Source organism: Pygocentrus nattereri, chromosome 13 (assembly GCF_015220715.1).
Source record: "Pygocentrus nattereri isolate fPygNat1 chromosome 13, fPygNat1.pri, whole genome shotgun sequence".
Taxonomy (NCBI): Eukaryota; Metazoa; Chordata; class Actinopteri; order Characiformes; family Serrasalmidae; genus Pygocentrus; species Pygocentrus nattereri.
The window spans coordinates 15,725,122-15,753,071 of record NC_051223.1 but is presented as its reverse complement, the minus strand read 5'-3'; the positions used below and the strand labels follow the sequence as shown (position 1 = coordinate 15,753,071).

At 39.9% G+C, this 27,950-nt stretch overlaps 1 protein-coding gene across 1 annotated transcript in view; it reads right to left on the bottom strand.

Moving 5' to 3' along the window:
* Nucleotides 1-1,903: 1,903 nt before the first annotated feature.
* pcgf5b (polycomb group ring finger 5b) overlaps nt 1,904-27,950 on the bottom strand; it is a 47,479-nt gene continuing 21,432 nt past the window's right edge. Inside the window, exons 6-9 of the mRNA XM_017681937.2 lie at nt 23,063-23,208; nt 11,128-11,226; nt 9,942-10,031; nt 1,904-2,882 (exon numbers count right to left, since the gene is read on the bottom strand). Of these exons, the coding sequence (XP_017537426.1) occupies nt 2,835-2,882; nt 9,942-10,031; nt 11,128-11,226; nt 23,063-23,208 (383 nt within the window). The 3' untranslated portion in view covers nt 1,904-2,834. The remainder of the gene's footprint in view (nt 2,883-9,941; nt 10,032-11,127; nt 11,227-23,062; nt 23,209-27,950) is intronic.

Sequence of the window (27,950 nt, the reverse complement as noted above, 5' to 3'; positions counted from 1 at the left end):
CTACAGCAGCCTTTACAGGGCAATTTGCAGCATTGCACACACCATATTTTAGCCTTTTTTCCTTCTATTACTTTTTCAGTTTTCCCCAAAAAATTACATAGTGCAGCTTTAACAAGTGAATTTGTAAAAAAATGTATGAGTGCAGAAGCACCATCAAGATATACAGTACAATAAACAGAAATACTGAAAATATGTAGCTTAATGATAATACAATCCAAGCTTATGAGAACCCGAGGGTAATTCAATAACAGTATATGTAATTGAGCTGGAGCCAGTGAGTAAGACTTTACTAGGGTAGAAAAAGTTCAGCACACAGCCGCCGTCACTGATGAAGAAAAACCTTCATTATATTTTAACGTGCAGTAGTTATGTTGGGCTAATATAGATACTTCATGCTGTCCATTCAGAGCGGCAGTGCATAGCAGTGTTGTATCACTGTCATATCAACATTTATCACCATTTGATTACACCAGTTATCTTTTACATTATGTGCAAATTTCATCATGAATGCACCATCAGAAATGGTCTAAAATGAATAAAACTGCTGTACATTTACAGTTTAGAACATTTTCCTTCTCCTTCAAAGTTACTATTGCTGAGGTATAAGGTTTTATTACAACAGCAACCACCTTATTTTGCTAATTAGAAGGGATTCACGGTTTTTCTGAGTGTTAGTACTTTATTAAGTACAGTTTTGGAGATTCCTAACATATTTACTCTACTATAACTAAGAGATCTAAACTACTTATTATACCTTTGACAAAAATCAATTAATTGAATACTGGATTTAAGTCATTACATCACTTTACATATATTTACTTCTATGTTTAATTCTTAAAGTGGAATTTTAGAAATATACACTATATTCCCAAAAGTATTCACTCACCCATCCAAATGACTGAATCAAGAGTTCAAATCATTTCCATGGCCACAAGAGTATAAAACTAATCACCTAGGCCTGCAGACTGCTTCTACAAACATTTGTGAAAGAATGGGTCACTCTCAGGAGCTCAGTGAATTCCAGCGTGATACCGTGATACGATGCCACCTGTGCAGTCGTGAAATTTCCTAAATATTCCAGTCAACTGTCAGTGGTATTATAACAAAGTGGAAGTGACTGGGAAGGAGAGCAACTCAGCCACAAAGTGGAAGGCCACGTAAAATGACAGATCAGGGTCAACAGATGCTGAGGCGCACAGTGCGCAGAGGTCACCAACTTTCTGCAGATTCAATCACTACAGACCTCCAAACTTCTTGTGGCCTTCAGATTAGCTCAAGAACAGCATAGAGAGCTTCATGGAATGGGTTTCCATGGCCGAGTAGCTGCATCCAAGTCTTACATCACCAAGCACAATGCAAAGCGTTGAATGCAATGGTGTAAAGCGCCACCACTGGACTCTACAACAGTGATACTTCTCTGGCAATCTGATGGACGAGTCTGGGTTTGGCAGTTGCCAGGAGAATGGTAATTGACTGCATTGTGCCAAGTGTAAAGTTTGGTGGAGGGGGATTATGGTGTGGTGTCATTTTTTTTCAGAAGTTTGGCTCAGCCCCTTAGTTCCAGTGAAAGGAACTCTTAATGCTTCAGCAGACCAAGAGATTTTGGACAATTTCATGCTCCCAACTATGTGGGAACAGTTTGGGGATCTTCCTGTTCCAACATGACTGTGCACCATTGTACAAAGCAAGGTCCATAAAAACATGGATGAGTGAGTTTGGTGTAGAAGAACTTGACTGGCCTGCACAGATTCCTGACCTCAACCCGACAGAACACCTTTGGGATGAATTAGAACGGACAATGTCAGCCAGGCCTTCTCGTCCAACATTAGTACGGTAAGGCAAAATAGCACCCAAATAATGTCTTTTTAAGGTTTTTCAGTATTTCACTATTATCAACATTATAAAATCTCAGATGTTGCATGTTTACTGGTCATTTTGGAAAGGTAAAAACAGGCTATAGTTGTGTTATGGATATGACCCCTGCATCAATTCACAACCACTGTCCAATCTTCTGTATTCAGTATTTTATGTTAATTGTGAAACTGTGTATACTATCTCTAGAGGATGTTTGAATTTCAGATGTTCACTTCTAAGTGAGTTATATATATCAAGTTAATTCCTTCAAAGGTTCCTTTACTCTAGTGGAAGACATGCATGCTTTCCTCACTTCTGCTAACCTGGGTTCCTTCTTTGTTGCAAAGGAATTGGAACAAATCCCAGTAGACACTGTATACACTGCTGCTCTTTATGGCTCAGCTACAGTATGGCAGCTCAGGGACATAAATGAGAGCACGATATTGACAGATGTAGCTTATTCTAATAATAACAGAAGATGTCTGGGACTGATAAGACACCACTGTGTATTTTCTTACTAACTATGAACAAAATTCAAATATGAAGTAGGCCTATCTGTACAAAAAGGCTGGGATCAGTGACTCACATCACTGAAACAGAATGTGTGAAAAAGGCACTATTATAGTTACTGATACAAGCAACTGACATAACAACTGAAAGCACTTGAAGAGTTAAAGTATTTTCTTGGGCCCAAAACTGCGTATGTCAACAGTTCTGCTGCTAGACCACTAAAAGGAATGAGACATACATGGCAAACAAACATCCTACTAACAAACTGGAACAAGAGTCAGCAAGTTTTCGAAGAGCTCCTGTGGTGAAGAGAAATTTGAAGAATGAGAAAGTTCTAGAAGAGGAATGAATTTTTTTAAAAATGTGAAAGAAAAGAGGTTAAAAGCAGAATGGTGTCGCTCCTGTGCAGCACATCCATTCACTGTTCTGTGTGTTGATAGGCTGAGAGTAGTGCAGGAGCCTCTACCCTTCTATCCAAAATCAATTCGGGGACGATATTCAAGTACCATTGGGTAAGCCTGGTGAAAGAACATAAAACACATAATACAGTGCATTAGACATGAATACAGCTGCAATAACAGTTACTATAAAATATTTCAAGGAATACTTCAGTGTTTTTCCACCTAATCTCTATCTGCTGCAGCTGTAGCACTTGATCAATCACCACAAACAACAGTTTTGCTACATTTCCTTGGGTTATTAAAGGAAGAGAAAACACTACCTTTAAAAACCTTCCAAATGACTTCTATTATAACTGTGTTTTTATAGTGATTGTTACATGAAATGTGGATCGTTCTACCAAACAAAACCCATTTGATATTTTAACATACTTGGACTAACATCCTTTAGCTTTAAGAAACCCTATACCTTAATACAGTTTATGTTTTGATGTTTATTTTCACTGCGATCAACTGCTGACCTGTTCAGGGTGTATCCTGCCTTCTGCCCAATTACCGCAGGATACGTGGTTTGGAAAATGTGTTTGTGTGTTTATTTTTAAACAAATGATTTAACACTCCATTAGTGACTAACAAAACAATCATAACACTACTATACACTATCTGAACTGAACTCATGCATTGGCTGTAATGTAATATAATATAATGAATGTAACTGATGCAACATTTAATGTGGAATAGGAAAATCTGAACAAGAAGCTCGCAAAAAAAGCTGATTTCAGCTTTATCAAGAATGAAAAAGGATGAGGTGATAAATAATTTTGGCTGCTTCACAGAACCAGTAGGTCAGTGTTGTTTTGTACCATTTGTTCATGTTTGTAATCAACTGGTTAGCTTCACAGCAGCAAATGTAGCATGTAACCTAGCTAATGTTAGCTGCATTAACTGCTGTGTGGATGTTCACTAACATTATATCACGGCATTTGTCTGACAGGGTACTTTTAATCCAACATTTGTGAAGAGTTTTACAGTCAAAGATAAAAAAAACAGCTTTGTTGTGTTGTTTGTCTTGTCAATGCATGCCCATGAATTTGGATGATGTAGTTTTGGAAGGAGCACTGAAGGCATTTCTTATGCTGTTGCGTTAAAATCTTCAGGATCGTATACTGAGCCTTTAATTCCAGAAGACATGTTTTGGTGGTTAAAATGAGGTTCCACCTAAGGACTAAAACTCTATTTCGGTAGTGACATAAAAAAGTGGGAAAGCATTTTTTGAATTAAGTTTTTTTACTTAAAATTAAACTTATGATACATTTCTTTCAACGTCACTTTAAAAGAAAGTACTTCTTTTATTCAAATCCAAAGTCAGCTGTTTGTTATTTGTGGAGTAGTCCATTAATAACAAACAGCTAATTTCAAATAACCAGAATCGTCCATTTCAGGGAACTGCCTCATGCATACTTACGCCAATCTGAGCAGAAACTACAACCCATAGTTTCTCTGTATGTTAGCAATACAATAAGTTGGTAAACTTGAACACAAAACAACACCATGGTAAGTGTAACAAATGCCTGTAAAATACATGTTAAAACTCAAAATCTGAAAAGAACTGATAAAACATAAGAAAAATGAGAATGAACAGAACAGAAACCAACAAAAACACAGAAAATGATGAGACGTTTCACCTTGACTACTAAATAAAACTATAAAAAGTCAAAAATGACCAGCTTAATTAACATAACCCTTTAAAAAGTACACAGTGCAAAACTATTTTGGTATCAATTCCGACTATGTGAATCACACATCAAATGTTCTCCATCTACCTGCCGGTTGAGCTGATTGTTTAAAGTATCTCTTTAGGGACATTGCAACCACATTTGCAACCACAAAAATGAAAAATAATAGTAGTATAAATATCCATGTGCATTAAATTGGATATCGTATTAAAAATCCAATCAAATAATTTTCATTTTCCTAACCTTATGCACCCACTGGAGAGGAAAACAAGCTGTGACTGAATGAATAAGAAGAGCCCCAGAACACAAACAAACACAGAAAGCACCCAAAAGCAGAAGAAATTGCAATCCTGCACATTAGGCCATTTATGTGGGTAATGGCAAAACAGCTGGGTTACAAATAAGTAATGCATTTAAATGTATTTATTTTGAGTATATGTACTACTTTTGAGTACACTTAAATGAAGAATGAAAAAAAGATTACATAAAGATTGATTTTTCATGTTTTTATACTAATCATGGACATATTTAACCCCTACATAGCCTCAGAGAGTGGAAAGAGCTTGTGCTAACAGCCAATGAGCTGCAGAAAGCACTGCACAGCTGTAGGCTAATTACCTTTAACATGCTTCTCCACAAGTTATAACAAGGCTGACAGATATTTATAGATGCACAATCGAGATGTTATGTCTTCATCACAAGAAAAAAGAGGAATGTCAGTAACAATTTAGCTGAATTAATCCACAGTAGGAGACGGATTTGTGAGCTCACTGTGATTCAAATTACAATGCGAAATGTATAACCATGCAGTTGAGCAGTCTATTAAAAGAGAGGAAGCAACTGATATGTTTACTTTAGAAAACCTGATGGCTATCCTTCCAGTTTTCTTTACTCAATCCAATTAATAAATTTCATCTTGGGAGTTTACAATGTATTTTGACTCCAACTAAAAAGACAAAAAAAAAGAACCTGAGGAAAACAACCACAAGTTGAGCATGAAAAACGAAAGAGGGATGGGCATTATTCCTTTTGTTCAGATTAGGTTATAAAGACTTATTAGGCATTTTATGTAAACAGAGCCTTGAAGTGATTAAGGATGCTTAATCAGAAGGAGGAACATGAGTGAGAATATGTGAGTACACAGCAGTGATGAAATGAAGAGGGCTCGCTGGCAGCTGTATAGAGTGAGAGCATCTGGACTGCAGTGCGTGCAGGTGAGTCATTCACTCATACACACCCCCACACACACACACCCACACACACACACACACACCCACACATACAGACTGTCATACATATGCACACACTAATACATTACACTCAGTCCTGGCAGGGTGCTATTTTTAGAGACAGAAAGCAAGAAGAAGGTGTGCGTGTGGGGAAATGAAGTGTGGGTCTACACTGACCCACTTCTCAGTCTTTAGAGCTCAGTGAGAATTCCCACAGAACTTCAAGTGGTTGTTGCACCTTCTTTTATGTGCTTGGATAATGAGAGCTTTGTGATATTCCGCTTTTGTTTGTAACCCCATCGCTTATTATGTGAAACAGTCGTGTCACTCCAATATTGATTTTTAAATCACGTGAGCTGCAGGTACGGCTGCACCTTCAACCTTTCCTTATTTTATTGGAAGATCTCTACACATCTCTCAGAATGATTCATTGCGCTGCTTTCAACATCTTGATTGTTACTTTAAAGTTTACAGCACAGATCTTAGCTCAGGTACACTAACTTTCTGATAGATTCAATCTCATCTATACTAAGGGTGCACAAAATATGGGCAGCTGATACATCGTTCACCAATAAACGACAGTTACAACCAACAATTTAGCAGCCTGCTTTCAGCTTGCACTAATGGAGGGTATTTCCATTTTTCCAATTCAAGCATTTGCAAGTCCACAAATATTTGAATGTTCAGTTATTGACATCTGTATGCCACATTTAGGGGACTTAAATGACCCTTTTAGCAGACTTTTAGTGGGTCAAAAGTAACTGGACAAACTCAAACAATCATAAATTAAATGGTCATTTTTAATTGTTGCAAATCATTTGCAGCTGTTGACTACCAGAAGTTACTGAACCCACAGAGATCACCATATGCTGGGTTTCAACCCTGATGATGTTCTGCCAGGCCTTTACTGCAGCGACAGTGCACTAAGAATGAGTTTCTGATAATTTCACCTTATTTCACCTTCAGTTTTGCCTTCAGTAAATTAATTGCATGGAGTCAGGTGATTGACTTGGCCATTACTAAACATTACATTTTCTTGCCTTAAAAAAGTCTTGGGTTGCTTTCACAGCATGCCCTGTCCATCTGACTGTCCAATGAGTTTTTAACCATTTGGCTGAATGTGAGCAGGTAATAGAGCCCCATACACATCAGAGTTCATCTTGCTAATTGTCAACAGTCACATCATCAACAAATACCAAAGAAACAATTCCACTGGCAAGCATACATGCCCACACCATAAAACTACCTCCACCATGTTTGACATTTGATTTGGTATTCCTGGGGTCATGAGCATTTCTTTCCCTTCTCCATATTCTTCTCTAAAACAGTCTTCCAGTCTTGGAAGCATACCAGTGGTTTACATCTTGTGGTAAACCCTCAATATTAACTCTGATGAAGTCTCCGCCTGGTTGTTGACTTTGACATATGGCTGCCTCCAGGAGGGTGTTCTAGATCTTGCTGTGACAGGTTCCTCTTCGCCAGGGATAGAATTCTTCTCTTATTCAGTATTATTTATCTTTTCCACTACAGTTGTTTTCTGTGATCTTCTTGGTCTTTTGCTTTACTGAATTTGCTGGTGTGTTCTTTCTTTAATGAATGTACCAAATAATTGATTTGGCCAAACAATATTTTTGCAATCTCTCTGATGGGTTTGTTTTGATTTTTCAACCAAATTATGGCTTCACTGGCAATGACAGCTTTTTGGACGCCATATTGAGGGCAACAGATTGCGTTGTGAATGCCACACTTGAAATCAACTGTAGACCTTTTATCTGTTTATCTGTTTGAAGGAATAGCACACACCTGTCCATGTAACAACTGAGCAGCATATTGTCCAATTAACTTTGGCATCATAAAAATAGTGGAGGTCCTAAGAGAAAGTGAGCATTCAAATGATCTCCAGTCTAAATGGCCATTAAGTTATTCATTCTGAGTGCCAGGAAAAAAGCAGAAAACGTAAGTTTAACACAAAATTACAAGGAAGAGTACAGAGAAATTAAATCTATTCTGCACAGAGGGTAGAATTCAGCCATGCAAATGCACAATGCTGCATTTAACCAAACTTTAATAAGACATATCGTCCTATGAAAGTAGAACGAAATACCTTAAAAATTAATTCAGCGTACTTCCTGGTATGTGTGTCACTTAACTGGACTAAAATAGATCCCAGCCAGGGAGTGTGCATGGAGCAAAAGCAGGACAAACACCACCAGAGCCAACCAGGACAGAGGCTGCAGGCCCTAACAGCTAGTATTAATAAATCTCTGACCTGATAACTTAATTGCAGTGGATGATGCTTCATCTAGGAAATTATTCAGTGCATCATGAAATCTCAAATTTCACCAAAATTCAATTGAGATCTTGCAGTTTGTTTCTGAATTCTTTAAAAAAAAAAGAGAGAGAGACCAAATACACAGATGTGCCTGGAGGAACTATTTGCATAGGGATACAACAAATGTACAAATATATTTTATACATGTGATTATTTAAAAAATATTCAGAAAAATGCAAAAGCCATTTTCAATACCTGACATATGAACTACTTTTATGAACCCATGCATTTACATGAGCAAAGTTTTTTAGTTGTCACCAGTAGCACACAGCTGCCAGCTCTGCACACTGGACTCAAAAGCATGAAAAAAATTGTGATTTGGCACAGCTTGCGATACTCTTGCCATTCAAGGCAACAGAATAATTTTTATTATGAAGTAGCATTTATTACTGAGAATTAATGAGAGCATGCTGGCTAGCTAGCTGTCCAGAACTGTAGGGAAGATACTCAGAACAATGATAATTCAATAGAATAATAATATTCAATAGAATATTTACATTATATTATTATGTTACATATTTACATTTTATATATATATATATATATATATATATATATATATATATATATATATATATATATATATATATATAATGTGTGTGTGTTTGTGTGGGTGTGTAAATATACAGCCCTACATTTGAAAATACCCTGAAAACTGCAAATGCATTTTTTACAGCCCCACTAATTAGGATGTCATATTTGAGACATATTTGTTCCTTACAGGAACAGCTGTCTTTTCACCCAGTGTTTCACTCCAGCCTCTGATGACTTGGCCTCAGACCCTGTGGCAGCACTTTCTGTTATAGCCTCATGTAAAAGTGACAATCTTCTAAGCCTTATTTAGAGTAGAGATGCCTGGACAGTTAAAGGAGTTAAGGTCAATCTTCACCTGACCAACCTAAAAATCCAACCTAAAAATAAAAAACTATTCAGTCGCATGAAGTTCAATTCTATAAATACTACTTACAGATTGTTTTGATGATCATGGTTTTAGGCTATGGGCAAGATTCTGAATTTACTCTAAACTAGAATTGTTTTCCTAAACTGAACTGAACTTGATAATTCACCAGGATTAAAATTGAAATGATATAGTTATTATGTTAAAATTTCATAAAATTACATGAAAAACATTCTACAGTAACAGTGTGAGAGAAATATGAAAAAAAAGAGTTCTAGTTCTAAAATCTGAGCCAACAGTACATTACCGAGGAGTCCTTGAGCAAGGCACCTAACCCCCAACTGCTCCCTGGGCGCTGTGGATAGGGCTGCCCACCACTTCGGGCAATTGTGCTCACTGCCCCCTAGTGTCTGTGATGTTTCACTTCAAGGATGGCTCAAATGCTGAGGTGATATTTTGTTGTGGGACTAATAAGGGTCACTTAATCTTCCAGGACATATTTTCTGACATTGATAGTGTCTGTTTTGTCTAATACTTTCTGATAATGAAAGTATCTGTTTTTTCTAAGATGTTCAGCTTTCATTTGCTGCTGGCTGGGAATATATTCTAGTCCTAAAGTATAGTGTTCCTGAGATAAACATCAGACAGTGATAACAGCATCAGCCACCACCACTCTGAGCCACCATAACCTTTACTGACTTGATATATAAAGACGACATCTTCAGCATTATGTTTTATGTCTTTTTGGTGACATGCTTTGAGGTGTAACAAACAAGATAAGCAACATCATGTGAGAGCTGAGAGCTGAGGATTCCTCTACAGAACAGTGTATAGATAGCCACCACATGATCGGAGGTTAATTAGCGTAGAAGCAAACACTGACTATAAAATATGGTCTTTCCATTCTATTTATGTCAGTGGAACAGATGACAGTCTACAGATTTAGTGCATGAGGTGAAAAGAAGAGACGGCAGCATAGCTTACATTTTCACCGTGAAGCCTCCACCTTGTCATGTAGATGAATTCCATGGTGTGATCTTTTCCCATGATCTCTCCATTGCATAGAACGTCTAGCTGCAAAGAGGGAAACCCTGTGTTGATCTACTGTGAGTCTGGCACAAAGATAAATTTATTCTACAAAAATGGTACAGGCATTTGCAAATGTTTGGCTGCCTCAGTTAAATTACATGATTTGTTGATTTTCTAAGTGAACAAAGGTAAACTCTTCCCCTACAGAGTTCACACTTCTGCACAATTTAATGCACACTTAAAATAAAACATAATATGTGGCCTGTATGTTTATATTTTATGTATTTTTTCCAACATGCTAGACTCAGCAAATAAACAGAAACTGTGAACTTTGCAGAAATATGCCATGTAAAAGTTCTCTGTACAAAGCACATAATGTGACTGGCAGTGTTAAAACATTTGCATATGACTGTATATTGTACTCTTGCCATGACATGATGATTTGCTAGTTTTTTAGTAGCTACAGTTAGTGGCCATTTTATCAGAAACACCAACTATAGATGTGCACTGTGTGCACAGTTACTGTCTGCAGCCCATCTGCTGCTGGTACAAGTGGATCAGGCCCAGCAGCACTGTGGAGGTTTTTACACACCTCAATGTCATTGCTCGGTTGAGAATAGTCTGCCAACAATGGTGCTGTGTGCAGAAACCGACCTGTGAAAAAGGGCTAGAGGATGACTAACGCAAACAGTGTGGAAAATTTTAGCTTTAGATGCTAAGTGTGTGCCTACAAGGTGTAAGTAAGCATAAACGGTGCTTGACAAATGAAACAACCCTGCTCTGCCTGATACACAGGTACCTGCACAAAAATCATGCCACTACTATTTGTGTCACAGCCAAAGACCATGACCCAAATAATGCCTGGTCAGTTGTGATCCACTTCCATGGATAGAAAGGGTAGAAGAGAGCCAATAAACTGTGGAGGAACAGATCAATCACAGGGAGTAGCTGTAAACCTACAAGGTGCCCCTATATGACAGATGTTTCTGATAAAATGAACAGCTGTCAAGCAGGTGTCTACAAACTTTTGGACATACAGTGTAGGTATACTTAATAAACTGGCAACTCTGAACAATGATGTAATGAAAACAGCTTGGATTTTCATTCATTCACACTTCAACACACACAGTACAAGTGTTACCTCATAAGAACTCGGAAGCTTTAACTTCAGACTTAGAAACTTCTTGATTGTTCCGACTGTGACGCGAGTTGAGCAGCGAATAAATTTCTTCATTAAGCCCTGAAGAGGATATAAAATACAGAACACACTGTCACAGCTGCTCCAGATTCTCGCTAAGCTCAACAGAAGCGTAAGCATCACAAGTCATATCTTATTGTTTTCAATCAGGAATGTTAATACAGTCGAACATTCAGCTTAGGACAGATGCACTTAACCCCTTAAAAAATATTTATTTTAAAATCAATAATAGCAATTATTCAGTAATTATAAGGAATGCAGTGCAAACTGGCTGAGCTATTCTTAGGTTATAGAAGTGTGTAATAAAACTTTGTGCCTGCCGCTGGGACTTGGCAATTTAGGGGTTAAAGAGGCATTCCAGCTTAAAACTACCATTTAATATGTTATTTATCAAGTTATGTTATATTCTGTAATGCAGTATTAATCTCATCAATTTCACAGAGGTTTTGTATCCTTTTTATTTTTTTGTCCATTGACATTCTTTTCCTACAATACACAGCATGCACTGAGCTCTAAACCCCTTTCAACAGCAATAAACAAATGCACAAATGGAGAGGCTAATACATACTGATGCTAATACACACTGATGTGATATTAGGCTTGCTGGCAGTAAAGTTACACTGTAAAAAATGAGAAGTCTGCTCAACTTAAAATCATAGAGTAACTGATTACATGGCTTTTCTTAAGTTGACTCAACTTTGAGTTCTCCCAACGTCTTAGTTGAGTGAAAAATTTTCCTACCCATTTTTTTCTAGGTCTTTCAGTTAGATAAGCAAAATCAAATTTGCGTTTGGTAAGTCAGTTTCCCCACTAGCTGGCACTCCTTCTATCACACAGTTCCATTTGACATTTTTTTCCCCCTTGGGCTTCTGGATATGGACAGCTGTGGCATTGCAGGGATTGAAACTCACAATCTCCTGATATTGGAATGAATTGTAAGGCAGTTGTACCACATGCGACTATGCTATTCTGCAAAGTTAAAACAACAAATATTTTCTACAGTGTATTAAACATTTATGGACACAAACTTACATGTTTCATGTGTTCCTGAGTGGTACAACAGAATAAGCTATCAATTCAAAAGGAGGTTGTGAGTTTGAACCCCAGCAATGCCATAGCCATCAATACGTGCGTCCCCAAGAGGAGAAAATGTCTACTAGAATATGATGGATATGATGGAGTCCTGGCTAGTGGGGAAACTGAGTATTAAAAAATTACTGTATTTAACTATCTGAGATGCAAAACTAAAAAATTAAGAGAAAGTTTTGAGTTGGATGAACTCTTGTGTCATCACGTTGAGTGATCAGCTACTATATCATTTCGAGTTGAAATAACCTCTGATTTTTAACAGTGCTGACTCACTTTTGGATTACATACAATTTTAAACAGCCCACCCTCATGTTTCCATCCTCAAGTGCTTGCAGTTTTTCAAAAGTTCCTCCCACCGCAAGACACATGAACAGAATGGATTTTCTTAGTCCTTAAACCAGAAAATGTCACTCTCAAACTTTAAAACTCCTAGATACAGTCCAGAACTTCTCCCCAAAACAGCACAATATACTGGCTGCTCTCCAATTAACAACTGTATACTGTGAGTATTTTAAAACACTCAAACATGGCTTCTGTCAGCCTGAATAATGTGCATTACACAAATTACCTCATAAAAGGAAACCTCATACTTTAATTAGTGAGACACCAAGGTGCTGATCATATATGTCAAGAAGTGTCATTAAAATAAGCAGACTTTGAAGTGGGACGTAAAGGACTAGAAGCGGCACTTCATCAGTGGATCATGTCACGCTTTTCGTACTCAATTAGAGAAAATTAGGAAGGAGCAAGATCGAGCAGAGAGACAGAGAGAGAGAGAGAGAATGAACAGTAAATGAAGAGACAGAGCGTGGGGGCAGCATAGAGGTGAAGGGTACTACATCACTGAGTAGTACATCAATAATGCTTTAATGTATTTGATCTACAAGGCTTTAATGAAGACTGCAGATCAGCTTTGCTTCTTTTACGTTCTAGTGAAGATAAAGATACTATATGAAAAATCGAACTGAAGCATATGCCCTGCTGTAGATGGAACAGACTGCACAGCATGAATAAAATACTATTATATTATATAACTGTATGATAATGGTGAAAAATACCATATCATCATTATATTATTGTGAAATACCATATCATCATTTTATTATGTTGTGGTTGTACAAAATACCATCAAACCATTATGTTATATTGCAATTGTTCAAAATACCACATGGCCATGGCATTTTATTGCGATTGTAAGAAATGTCATATCATCATTACATTATACAGCAATTGTGCAAAATATAATATGGCTATTATATTAATAACACTAAGTACCATATTACTACCACATACTTTTTGTGATGTGGTTAGACTGCCCTTCCTGTTGGATCATGAGAATGCCTTGATTCATACAAACAACCAAAGAAACATCTGTGACTGGCCAGGATGCTCAAAGCACATAATAAAACAGTGATTGGTTGGAGTGCTCATTTGCATAGTGCAGCATTAGATCAGTCCTATCTGAGCAGCCTGTTTTTTTGTGATAGGATTCTAGCATCTCCAAAAGTACCGGGTTAGGCCTATTTGGGAGCTTGTACTTTATTACTGCACTTGACTACGTTTTACAAGTATTACAATTTTTGATACTTTTATTTTTCATGCCACAGTATGTTTTAGTGTGAATGTGTCATTAATCATTACTCTGAAGTGAGAGAAAACCAGATTTTCTAAAATATCCCCCCAAAAAATTATGATGCACTTGATGTACCAAGCTGTCTTATGTGATATCACTATTGCAAACACCATTTTCACCAATATCACAATACAGATTAACAAATTATATAAGAAATATTGTGTAGGCCTAGTGTGTCTTTATTTACATACAACTCCAATTCCAATGAAGTTGGGACATTGTGTAAAACATAAATAATAACAGAATACGATGATTTGCAAATCCTTTTCAACCTAAATTCAACTGAATACACTACAAAGACAAGATATTTAATGTTCAAATGGATATACTTTATTGTATTTTGCAAATATTCACTTGTTTTGAATTTGATGCCTGCAACACATTCCAAAGAAGTTGGGACAGGGGCAACAAAAGACTGGGAAAGTTGAGGATTTCTCAAAAAACACCTGTTTGGAACATTTCACAGGTGAACAGTTTAATTGGAAACAGGTGAGTGTCATGATTGGGTATAAAGGGAACATCCCTGAAAGGCTCAGTCATTCACAAGCAAGGCTGGGGAGCAAGGTTCACCACTTTGTGAACAACTGCGTGAGCAAATAGTCCAACAGTTTAAGAGCAACGTTTCTCAACGTGCAATTGCAATGAATTTAGGGATTTCATCATCTACAGTCCATAATATCATCAACAGATTCAGAGAATCTGGAGAAATCTCTGCAAGTAAGCGGCAAGGCAGAAAACCGACATTGAATGCCCGTGACCTTCGATCCCTCAGGGGGCACTGCATTAAAAACCGACATACATACAGGTTTTGGAGCAACATATGCTGCCATCCAAGCAACGTCTTTTTCAGGGACGTCCTGCTTATTTCAGCAAGACAATGCCAAGCCACATTCTACACGTGTTACAACAGCGTGGCTTTGTAGTAAAAGACTGCGGGTACTAGACTGGCCTGCCTGCAGTCCAGACCTGTCTCCTATTGAAAATGTGTGGCGCATGTATCTGTGTCTCTGACACAGAAACGAGTTACACCACCAACTAGGAACTGGAGATTTAATACATCATTACTTAAAGAACAAGATTTCATTAATTATTTTAAACGAGAGTGGGCTATATACTTAGAACAAAATAATCTGCCGGAAATATCGCCATGTGTTCTATGGGAAGCAGGAAAGGCAGTAATGCGGGGTAAAATAATTTCTTACTGCGCACATAAGAAAAATAAAGAAAAAACACTTATATTAGAATTGGAACAGAAAATTAAATCTTTAGAAAATGCCTATGCTGCATCACCACAAGAAAATATAATTAACAGCCTGAGGAAACTTAAATTGGAATTAAATGAAATACTTGATAAGAAGACACAATTTATGTTGCAGAGGTTGCGTCTGGAAAACTTTGAACATGGAAATAAATCTGGAAAATTCCTGGCCAATCAGTTAAAACTGAATAAAGAAAAAACAGCTATTCACTCTATTAAAGACTCGGTCGGTAATATTACTCATGACCCACAACAAATAAATAACTCCTTTAAAGACTTTTATGAAGCCTTATACTCATCACAGATTAATCCATCTGATGCTGAAATTGAAGAATTTCTTAATGATATAAATCTACCTAAATTAAATGAGGATCAGATTACAACTCTTGATTCACCGTTTTCATCATCTGAATTCTATAAGGCAATACAGCACCTTCCAAATAATAAAGCCCCAGGCCCAGACGGGTTCCCAGCAGAATTCTATAAAGAATTTTGGCCTGTGTTAGAACCTACTTTTTTCAGAATGGTGACTCAAATCAAGAATAACCACACAATCTCCCCAAACATGAACTCTGCCAACATTAGCCTGCTTCTTAAACCAGGCAAAGACCCAACACTTCCATCTAGCTATCGCCCAATCTCTCTTATTAATGTAGACCTTAAAATTATTTGCAAAGTTCTCGCAAGAAGATTAGAAAAAATCACTCCATATATTATACATTCGGACCAAACAGGTTTTATCAAGGGCCGGCACTCAGCCGATAACACACGCCGACTAATAAATATAATAGATTACTGTTCCATTAACAAATTAGAAAAAATAGTAGTCTCTTTAGATGCAGAGAAAGCATTCGACAGGGTAAATTGGAAATTTTTGTTAGCAGTTCTACATAAATTTGGATTTGGCCCATCCTTTATAAACTGGATCGAAACATTATACAGCTCTCCAAATGCACGGGTTAGGACAAATGATCTTATTTCACAAAGCTTCAGTCTGCAGAGGGGAACTAGACAAGGTTGCCCACTCTCTCCCTCAATGTTTATCATCTTCATTGAGCCACTAGCAGCAAAAATCAGACAGAATGTAAACATCAAAGGAATCCAAACAGAAAATACAGACCATAAAATAAGCCTTTATGCTGATGATGTATTACTTTTCCTCGGGAACTCACAAACCGCTCTTCTAAAGACAATCACACTTATAGATAAGTTCTCATCTGTATCAGATTACTCCATTAATTGGAGTAAATCAACAGTTTTGCCTCTGAATTGTAAATTTCAGAACATCATACCTACATCACTACAGTCGGGCAACATTAGATATCTAGGTATAAATTTTTTGGATGTCTGATGGCTCTTGGACTGGAGATGGGGGCTGACGCTCTGCGGTTTCTGTGTGCGGGCCCTGTTGTTGATGGTGGGGGGCCTGGATGTGTGCGCTCACGGTCTTGGGGTGGGGACCTGGGGACCCGTGGGGGTGGGTGCTGGCCCCGTCCGGGGGGCTGGCCTCCTCTGTGTGGGCCGGGGTGTGGGATCTGGGGCCTTGGCGCCTGGGGTCGCCCGTCCCCCGTTTGGGCTCCTCCCTGCGCTGGAGGGGTCTGTGCCCCCCTGGGCGCACCGCCGGGTGATGGGGGTCTGGGGCGCGCCGGGGTGTCTGTCTGGCATTCCAGGATTCTTGATGCCTCCCGGGAGGAGGGGTGGGGCACTCAAGTAGGGGGACAACCACATAGGGCTGGTTGGTTCTGGACCCAGGACCACTGTGTTTGCGTATATATGGGTGTGTGTGAAGTTTGTGCGGGTGAGTGTGTTTGTGTTGGTATGTATGTGTGTGTGTTTGTATTGTAATCGTGAGTATGTGTATTGTAACCGTGAGTATGTGTATGTGTGATAATTGTTGTCTCTTGTGTGCGTGTGGGTGTGTATGTTTTGTGCTGTGTCAGCTGTGTGGGCGGGCGCCGGCCTGGAGCGCGGTGGTGTCCTGGGGGCTTGGCCGCTTCGGGCCCTGGGCCGGCCTTCCCTGCGCCGCGGCCGGGTGTAGGAAACCGGGGTGCCTAGTGAGCTAGCGCCAGCTGGCTCTCTTCCTCCGAGGGGTAGTTCTCTGCCTCTCGGTCTTTCTTATCCTGACCCTTCCCCTCCTCCCACTCAGTCAAACATCACACTACACATGGGGGTTCTGGGGGAGGGGGGCCCATGCTACAGTGAGTAGGGCCACCTACCTGGCTCTGCTCGCTGTGATGCGTGATGTCCCACTCCTCCCCTTTTTTCCCCCCTTACAATGACACATTTCATGACACAGTACAGTACACACAGGGCTTTGGGGGGCAGGTGTCACTCAGTGGATGGTGGGTGGCGCTGCTGATGTGACCTCACTTATCTGCTCACTGCTACCTGCCCCTCAATTTTATTTACACATTAGACATTGAGGGCCTTGGGGGGCAGCGTGGCAGTGTGCTGTTATTCAGTACTACATTGCCTCTGTCCCTCCAATTTTAATTGCACTGTAGCTCACACACATTCTTTTCATTTCACACACATATTGAGTGTGTGGGGGGGGGGTGGGCAGGTCCTCTCACACCGGTTTGGTGCACCCTGCCTGGTGGGGAGACCGGCCGGTCATTCGGGGCCGGGGTGGCTGCCTCCCTGGGTTACCGCTGACCCGTGCTGGTGTCCGCCCGCCGATACTGTGAGTCCATGTATGTTCCGTGTGTATGCATGAGTGGGTGACTGGTGTGTGCGAGTGTGGGTGTGGGTGTGTGTGGGTGCATGTGAACATGTGTGTGTGGACAGCTGGGCCTGGGTCTATGACTTGCTGAGCCTGGACATCTGTGGTACATGGTGGTGGGCAGGAGTTACCCCTCCCCACCGCTCCCCGCTGCTTGCCGACTCCGCCCCACACCCGGGGTATGGGTGCCCTGTGGGTCCCTGGGTGCATGACTGGACATCGTGGCGTGGTCCCTGCCCTGCTCCCTTGGCGGTTGTGTCCTGAGGGTGGTTTGGGCCTTTCTGGCATGGGGGGGGGGGGTCCTGCCGGGGGTCGGCCGGTCTCGGGCGCCTGGGCCCTCGGGGGCCGCATGCTCGGCTCATGCTGGGGATGTTGGCCTGCCGGGGGGGGTGGGCTGCTCATTGCCTCTGGCTCTCCGGTCACTTGCCCTTTGTCTGTGGGCGCTCTGTCTGGGGCCTCCATTCTTCGTCCTCTGGGGCGTGCACGCGGTGGCCGTCGGAGCGTGTGGCCTCAGGTCTCCTGAGTTCCTAATGGGCTGTGGATGGTCCGGGTCCCCCGGGTCCTTCCCTATCTGTCTCTGGACCACGGGGGCATGGTTGCGGCTTCTTGCCCTCATTGCTGAGCACATTCCATGACACATGACACGTGAACGCATATACACACATATACACATTGCTGCAAACAGTAGAATTGTGTGTGGTGGGTGGGTGTATATGTATAGAGGCATATGTATAGATATGTAAACATGTGTATGTATGTAGCAGCAAATAGTAGAATTATGTCTGGGTGTATATATGTATATGTATATGTGAATATGTATATGTATGTATATCTGTATAATTGTTTTTTTCCCCTCCCCTTTTTTTTTTTTTTTTTTTTTTTTTTTTTTTTTTTAACTTACTTATTTATCTATTTATTTTTATTTAGTTGTCTGTTTATTTACTTATTTTATTTGTTTTTTCTCTCTTTTTTATTATTATTATTATTATTTTTTTCTATTTATTTATTTACTTACTTAATTATCATTATTATGATTTATTATTATTATTATTATTTATTATTATTTTTTTTTTCTCTCTCCTCCCTTCTTCTCTTTCTTTCCTGTCCTCTTTTTTATTGCCTGTCAGGCCTGGCCAAACAAATAAAATAAAAACTTTAACAAGAATAGGCTTTAGTAACCTATAGAGCTTTTTCTTGTGAAAACAAATATGTTTGGTACATCAGTACATTCGGATTACCATTCCGATTGCAAAAATGGCCAGATATGACAGGTTTAAAAAAAAAAAAAAAAAAAAAAAAAAAAAAAAGAAAATGTGTGGCGCATTATGAAGCGCAAAATACGACAACGGAGACCCCGGACTGTTGAACAACTGAAGTTGTACATCAAGCAAGAATGGGAAAGAATTCCACCTAAAAATTTTCAACAATTAGTGTCCTCAGTTCCCAAATGCTTATTGAGTGTTGTTAAAAGGAAAGGTGATGTAACACAGTGGTAAACATGCCCCTGTCCCAACTTATTTGGAACGTGTTGCAGACATCAAATTCAAAATGAGTGAATATTTGCAAAAAACAATAAAGTTTATCCGTTTGAACATTAAATATCTTGTCTTTAGTGTATTCAACTGAATATAGGTTGAAAAGGATTTGCAAATCATCGTATTCTGTTTTTATTTATGTTTTACACAACGTCCCAACTTCATTAGAATTGGGGTTGTATATTGATAGTAACACATTACATTAAATCAGAGTAGAGTCAGCATATACACCCTTTCCTACCTCAATATAAAAGGCAGTTGCAATTAATCTTCAACTTTTCAGTACAATGATATCAAAATCTACATTTGTAACTCTGTAGAAATAAATATTACATGTCTCTGTAATGCTAATCCAGTTCCCAATTTCTAAATTTTATAAATATAGCCAGGTCAATAAATATTTGGACAGCAACAAGGTTATTACTACTTTAGGTACCACAGCAAATTGGAGTTGAAATTAAATAATGAATATGAGACCAAAGTGAACATTTACATCCTAACTGTGGGAGCATTTGCTACCACTTTCATACATAGCTGCCCCCATTTTTAGAGGCTTAGAGAAAGTAATTAAAGACAAACTAGTATAATCAGATGTTAAAGTGCCATTTTTAATACTTGGCTGAAAATCCTGTGGTGTCAATGACTGCCTGAAGTCTAGAACCCCTAGACATCTGCCAGGACTTTACTGCAGCTGTATTCAGTTCCTGCTTCTTCTCTGGTCATTTTACCTTCAGTTAGTGAAATTCAGGCCTGACTGGAATGAGGGCACGTGATTGGCTTGGCCACTGCAAAATATTCCATTTATTTGCCTTAAAAAAAGTCTTGGGCTGCTTTCAAGTCAAGTCAAGTCTATTGTCATTCCATCTATGTAAAAGTACACAATGGAGTGAAATTATGTTCCTCCAGGAACAACACGGTGCACAAAGGAACACAAAGTGCAAAGTGTGAACGTGCAGACATAGTGTGCAAACAAAAATTAAACTAGAAATAATAAATACGATAAATTAAACAGACATTAGACACAGTAATGAGAACAACAGTGCAGCACCGACACAGCACACATTTCTGGATATGAGGTAGTGGAATAAGGTGCAGAGATATATAACAGGCTGTGATCTGTGAATCACACAGTCAGATGACATACACACAGCAGTTACTGAGGTAGAAAAACTTGAGTAAAACAGTGAAAACACAGTGTAGCAGCAATGATCCAGATAGTGCAAATAGAGCATCAAAAGAGTTGTGTGTGTGGAGTATAGGTGTGAGGGGGGGCGGGGTTTAGCTCAGTCCTTGTGAGTTTAAAACCTGACTGCTTGAGGAATAAAGCTGTTGCAGAGTGTGGCAGTGGTGGCACGGATGGTCCGGTACCTTCTGCCAGACGGCAGCAGTGAAAAAAGTCCGTGTGAGGGATGGATGGGGTCGTCCACAATGCTAGTGGCTTTCTGGATACAATGTGTGGTGTAGATGTCCATGATGGAGGGGAGAGAGACCCCAATGATCTTCTCAGCTGTCCTCACTATACGCTGTAGGGTCTTACGGTCTGAGACATTGCAATTTCCAAACCAGGCGATGATCCAGCTGCTCAGGATGCTCTCCACAGTCCCCCTGTAGAACATGGTGAGGATGGGAGGGGGGAGATGAGCCTTCTTCAGTCTCTGCAGGAAGTAGAGGTGCTGCTGGACTCTCTTGGTTATGGAGTTGGTGTTGAGGGACCAGGTGAGGTTATCTGTGATGTGGACACCGAGGAACTTGGTGCTCCTGACGATTTCCACGGCAGAGCCAGTGATGTTCAGTGGGGGGTGGTCACATTGCACTCTTCGGAAGTCAACAACCATCTCCTTAGTTTTGTCTACATTCAGAGACAGGTTGTTGGCTCTGCACCAGTCCATTAGCCGCTGCACCTCCTCTCTGTATGCTGATTCGTCATTCTTGCTGATCAGACCCACCACAGTCGTGTCATCAGCAAACTTGATGATGTGGTTTGAGCTGTACTTTTCAGTACAGTCATGAGTCAGCAAACAGCAGTGGACTGAGCACACAGCCCTGAGGGGCACCGGTGCTCAGTGTGGTGGTGCTAGAGATGTTATTTCCTATCCTGACTAACTGAGGTCTCTCAGATAGGAAATCCAGGATCCAGTTACAGAGGGAAGTCTTCAGGCCCAGCAGGCTGTTTTCCAATCAGCTGCTGAGGAATGATGGTGTTGAATGCTGAACTGAAGTCTATGAACAGCATTCTGACATAGGTGTCTTTATTGTCTAGGGAAAGAGCCAAGTGGAGTGTGGTGGAGATGGCATCATCTGTTGAGCGGTTGGGGCGATATGCAAATTGCAGTGGGTCCAGTGAAGGAGGAAGCTGGTCTTTAATGTGCTCATGACAAGTCTCTCAAAGCACGTCATTGAGGCAGGACACTGGAGACTTCTTCGGCACAGGGATGATGATGGTGGACTTGAAGCACGTTGGAACGACTGCAGTGCTCAGAGAGATGTTGAATATGCCTCAAACCAAGCATAGAAATTGTTAAGCATGTCTGGAAGGGAGGCATCACTGTTACAAGCTTTCACACGATGCTTCGGGTCATTGTCCATCTGTTCTATGAAGTGCCGTCCAATAAGTTTTTAAACATCTGGCTGAAATTGAGCAGATAATATAGCCCTATACACTTCAGAACTGGAGTGACTGTCTGTGTCTGTCTGTCTGCCCTGCGATGGACTGGCGACCTGTCCAGGGTGTATCGTGCCTTTCGCCCGAAGACTGCTGGGGGCTCCAGCACCCCTGCGCGACCCTGACGGAGAACCGGCTTAGAAAATGGATGGATGGATGGATGGATGGCACTTCAGAACTCATCCTGCTGCTTTTGCCAGCAGCCACATCATCAATAAATACCATTTTCATTGGCAGCCATACATGCCCACTCCATAAAACTAAATCTGCCATGCTTGACAGATGAGGTGGAATGCTTTGGATCGTGAGCAGTTCCTTCCCTTCCTCATACTCTTCTAGTCCCATCATTCAGATAAAAGTTGATCTTTGTCTTATTTGTTTATAAGATGTTGTTCCAGAACTGTACAAGCTATTTTTGGCAAACTCTCATGTGGTCTTGTTGTTTTTGAGGCTTACCAATGGTTTACATGTTGTGGTAAACCCTCTGTGTGTACTCTGGTGAAGTCGTCCCTTGATTTTTGACTTTGACATGATATGCCTACCTCCCACAGGGTGTTTATCTGGCCAACTGTTGTGAAGGGGTTTCTCTACATCAGGCGAAGTATTATTAATAATAAGAATGAGAAGCCTTAGTATGCAATTGTAAGGGATTCAATTTGATTTCAATATGCTGTGGTAGCCAAAATAAGCCAAAATAACAATAATTTTTTCATTGCCCAAATATTTATGGACCTGACTGTAGTTACAGGTACTGTAATGTTTGAGTATCACCACTAGTATTGCCAGTACATGAAAAAGTATATCAGTAAATAAAAAACTGGATATCTGCACCGGCCCATAATTCCCATATTGGTGCATCCTTATTTATAAGTAATTTTTTGAGAGAGAGAGAGACAAAAAGACAGAGAGAGAAGGAGAGACAGTGAGAGAGATGGAGATGCAATCTGGGGCAAGAGAGATTTTGTCAAAAATGGCTAACCTTAACAATATTCTCTCCCATCTGACCACTGTTGCGCAGACAGTCCAGGCAGATGGCTATCTGAGGGTCACTCCTGTGGTAGTCTCCGTCCCCATGGTCATCAATCTCCTCCTCCATCTTCGCCCTTTTACACTTACGGCCATCATCTGAAACAACAGCAATAATCACTGTTGATTTACATGAACATGCAGGAACACATAGCTGAAGAAGATCATGGAAACAGGCATCCTGAGAGAAACACACGCTCATGTTTTATGTATGTAATTAAGAATGCATGGAGGTAACAACACAGACATGCAGTATGCATGAGGTACATTGTTTTTACCTTCACAGAGTGAATACAGCCAAAACCAAGCAGCTCAGAAGTGCAAACAAGACGCACAATCATGCGGCTGCACTGAACAGATATGCCCCGAAAGAGCAGTCGCACCATTCTTCCTCTCATATAACTATATGAAAGGGACGATATTCGGGAAGACGCACTTGGGGGAAATGAAGGAAAGTAATTACGCGATCATTAAGAATTGCTTACAGCTGCACACTCTTATGAGCTGTTGTGCAGATTCAACCCTTCAGGAAACTGTGTGTGTGGCTGGTGTGTGATTGGGTAATTCAGGGAGCAAAAAGATGGCAGAAAAACTGTATAATGTTCAATAAAGCCAAACCACTTTTCTGTGTAGACAAAATTTGAATGCCAAGCTCATGAGGCAGATCGTTTCATACCCACAAGGCAGTTTTGGAGGCAGAATGTGAAGCAACATTGATCAGATTTTTAAAACAGTGAAAAAGCTTTATTTAATTAATACTGACTGACACCATTAGAGCATGATTATGAGATCCATAAAAACTAAAACCAAAAGATTATGGACAGCATATAGCATTAGCCTATTATATCTCCTCATATCTGCAAAAAGATAACTTTACAGGAGAAGGAAAACATTCTTGATTTTTAATGGAAGTTAAAGGTCTTAATGTAGGTCATTTTGGATGATTTCTATTGGTCCATTCATCACAAACGTTTGACACAATATAAAGACCAACTGGCGCTTTCAAATCATATGGAAAAAATTGGATATTTTGTTCCAAAGCTGATGATTTGCTAAATGCTATTTTAATGTATCACCAGATTTACATTCAGAGACTTTGGTATTCCCCTTGACTCATAAATTTGTCCCAGAGTAGTTGCAATCCATGCATGTCACACATACAGTGCATCTGGAAAGTATTCACAGCGTTTCACTTTTTCCACATTTTGTTATGTTACAGCCTTATTCCAAAATGGATTAAATTCATTTTTCCCTACACACAATACCCCATAATGACAAAGTGAAAAAAGTTTGTTTGAATGTTTTACAAATTTATTTTTCAAAAAAAAGGAAAAAAAAAAAAAGAAAAATCACATACATACGTACTTAAGTATCCACAGCCTTTGCTCAATACTTTGTTGAGGCACCTTTGGCAGCAATTACAGCCTCAAGTCTTTTTGAGCATGATGCTACAAGCTTGGCACACCAATTTTTGGGGAGTTTCTCCCATTCTTCTTTGCAGAACCTCTCAAGCTCCATCAGGTTGGATGAGGAGCCTCGGTGCACAGCCATTTTTAGATCTCTCCAGAGATGTTCAATCGGGTTCAAGTCTGGGCTCCAGCTGGGCCACTCAAGAACGTTCACAGAGTTGTCCCGAAGCCACTCCTTTGAAATCTTGGCTGTGTGCTTAGGTTTGTTGTCCTGTTGGAAGATGAACCTTCACCCCAGTCTAAGATCCAGAGCGCTCTGGAGCAGGTTTTCTTCAAGGATGTCTCTGTACATTGCTGCATTCATCTTTCCCTCAATGCTAACTAGTCTCCCAGTTCCTGCTGCCACCACTATGCTTCACTGTAGGGATGGTATTGGCCAGGTGATGAGCGGTGCCTGGTTTACTCCAGATATGATGCTTGGCATTCAGGCTAAAGAGTTCAATCTTTGTTTCATCAGACCAGAGAATTTAGTTTCTCATGGTCTGAGAGTCCTTCAGGTGCCCTTTGGCAAACTCCAAGTGGGCTTTCTCTTGCCTTTTACTGAGGAGTAACTTCCGTCTGGCCACTCTACCATACAGGCCTGATTGGTGGAGTGCAGCAGAAATGGTTGTCCTTCTGGAAGGTTCTCCACTCTTCACAGAGCAATGCTGAAGCTCTGTCAACATGACCTTTGGGTTCTTGGTCACCACTCTGACTAAGGCCCTTCTACCCCGATCACTCAGATTGGCCAGGCAGCCAGCTCTAGGAAGAGTCCTGGTGGTTCCAAACTTATTCCATTTACGGATGATGGAGACCACTGTGCTCATTGGGACCTTCAATACTGCAGAAAATTTTTTGTACCCTTCCCCAGATCTGTGCCTCGATACAATCCTATCTCGAAGGTCTACAGACAATTCCTCAGACTTCATGGCTTGGTTTGTGCTCAGACATGGACAACCCCAATTTCAATGAAGTTGGGACGTTGTGTAAAACATGAATAAAAACAGAATACGATGATTTGCAAATCCTTTTCAACCTATATTCATTTGAATACACTACAAAGACAAGATATTTAATGTTCAAAAGCATAAACTTTATTGTTCTTTGCAAATATTCACTCATTTTGAATTTGATGCCTGCAACACATTCCAAAGAAGTTGGGACAGGGGCAACAAAAGACTGGGAAAGTTGAGGAATGCTCAAAAAGCACCTGTTTGGCACATTCCACAAGTGAACAGGTTAATTGGAAACAGCTGAGTGTCATGATTGGGAATAAAGGGAGCATCCCTGAAAGTCTCTGTTGTTCACAAGCAAGGATAGGGCGAAGTTCACCACTTTGTGAACAACTGCGTCAGTAAATAGTCCAACAGTTTAAGAATAACGTTTCTTAACGTGCTATTGCAAGAAATTTAGAGATTTCATCATCTACAGTCCATAAAATCATCAAAAGATTCAGAGAATCTGGAGAAATCTCTGCAAGTAAGCGGCAAGGCAGAAAACCAACATTAAATGCCCGTGGCCTTCGATCCCTCAGGCGGCAATTCATTAAAAACTGACATCATTCTGTAATGGATATTACCACATGGGCTCAGGAACACTTCAGAAAACCACTGTCAGTGAACACAGTTCGTCGCTCCATCTACAAGTGCAAGTTAAAACTCTGCCATGCCAAGCAAAAGCCACATATCAACAACACCCAGAAATGCTGCTTCTCTGGGCCCGAGGTCCTATGAGATGGACTGACGCAAAGTGGAAAAGTGTCCTGTGTTATCTGTTCAAAGTTGAAAAGCCAGCATCTCAGCATGATATGGGGGTGTGTTAGTGCCCATGGCATGGGTAACTTGCACATCTGTGAAGGCACCATTAATGCTGAAAGGTACATACAGGTTTTGGAGCAACATATGCTGCCATCCAAGCAACGTCTTTTTCAGGGACGTCCCTGCTTATTTCAGCAAGACAATGCCAAGCCACATTCTGCACGTGTTACAACAGCATGGCTTCGTAGTAAAAGAGTGCGGGTAATGAAAATGTGAAGATGTGAGCAACTGAAGCTGTACATCAAGCAAGAATTGGAAAGAATTCCACCTTCAAAGCTTAAACAATTAGTGTCCTCAGTTCCCAAACGCTTATTGAGTGTTGTTAAATGGAAAGGTGATGTAACACAGTGGTAAACATGCCCCTGTCCCAACTTCTTTGGAACATGTTGCACGCATCAAATTCAAAATGGGTTAATATTTGCAAAAAACAATAAAGTTTATCCGTTTGAACATTAAATATCTTGTCTTTGTAGTGTATTCAATTGAATATAAGTTGAAAAGGATTTGCGAATCATTGTATTATGTTTTTATTTATGTTTCACACAACATCCCAACTTCACTAGAATTGGGGTTGTATATTGATAGTAACACATTACATTAAATCAGAGTAGAGTCAGCATATACACCCTTTGCTACCTCAATATAAAAGGCAATTGCAATTAATCTTCAACTTTTCAGTACAATGATATTTGTACATTTTATACATTTTTATTTATGTTTCACACAATGTCCCAACTTCATTGGAATTAGGGTTGTACTGTCAACTATGGGACCATATATAGACAGGCGTGTGCCTTTCCAAATCATGTCAAATCAGCTGGATTTACCACAGATGGACTCCAATCAAGTTGTCAAAACAACTGAAGGATGATCAGAGGAAACAGGACGCACCTGAGCTCAATTTTAAGTGTCATGGCAAAGGCTGTGAATACTTATGATATGATTTTTTTAGTATTTATTTTTATTGTCCTCCTAAAAAGATATGTCTTTAGTCCCTTTTTAAAACAATCAGTTGTCTGAGGCTTCCTCAGATGGTCAGACAGGGCATTCCAAAGGCGTAGAGCTGCAGAACAAAAGGCATGGTCACCCATGGTACTAAGTTTTGTTCTGGTTGGAAGAAGACGGTGGAGATGCACAGAGCAAAGGGTTTGTAGATGTGTCTGTGGTACTAGCAGTTCATTTAAGTAAGAGGGAGCTTGGCCATGAACACATTTGGTCCCATTTGGTCTGTTCATCATGAACTTTCCACACAATGTATGCACCTTTGTGCTTAAACAAAAATTTTTAATAAAAAAAAATTAAGATACACTCAAAAAATATTTAAACCCAAAAGTTAAAACTTATGTATTTTAATTATATGTCAATTTTACATTGAATTTAAATGCATAAATCAAATGTATAAAATGCTACAATAATTTGTTTCTCCATCATGTTCAATAAACCTGAATGAATGTAATAATGTTTAAATTAGAAGTTCTTGTAGGATTTATGCAATTCTTTTACATAACACATATTTCTAAAGAGTTAATAGTACTTTCTGAATTCACAGCACAATTACATGTTAAATTCACAAACA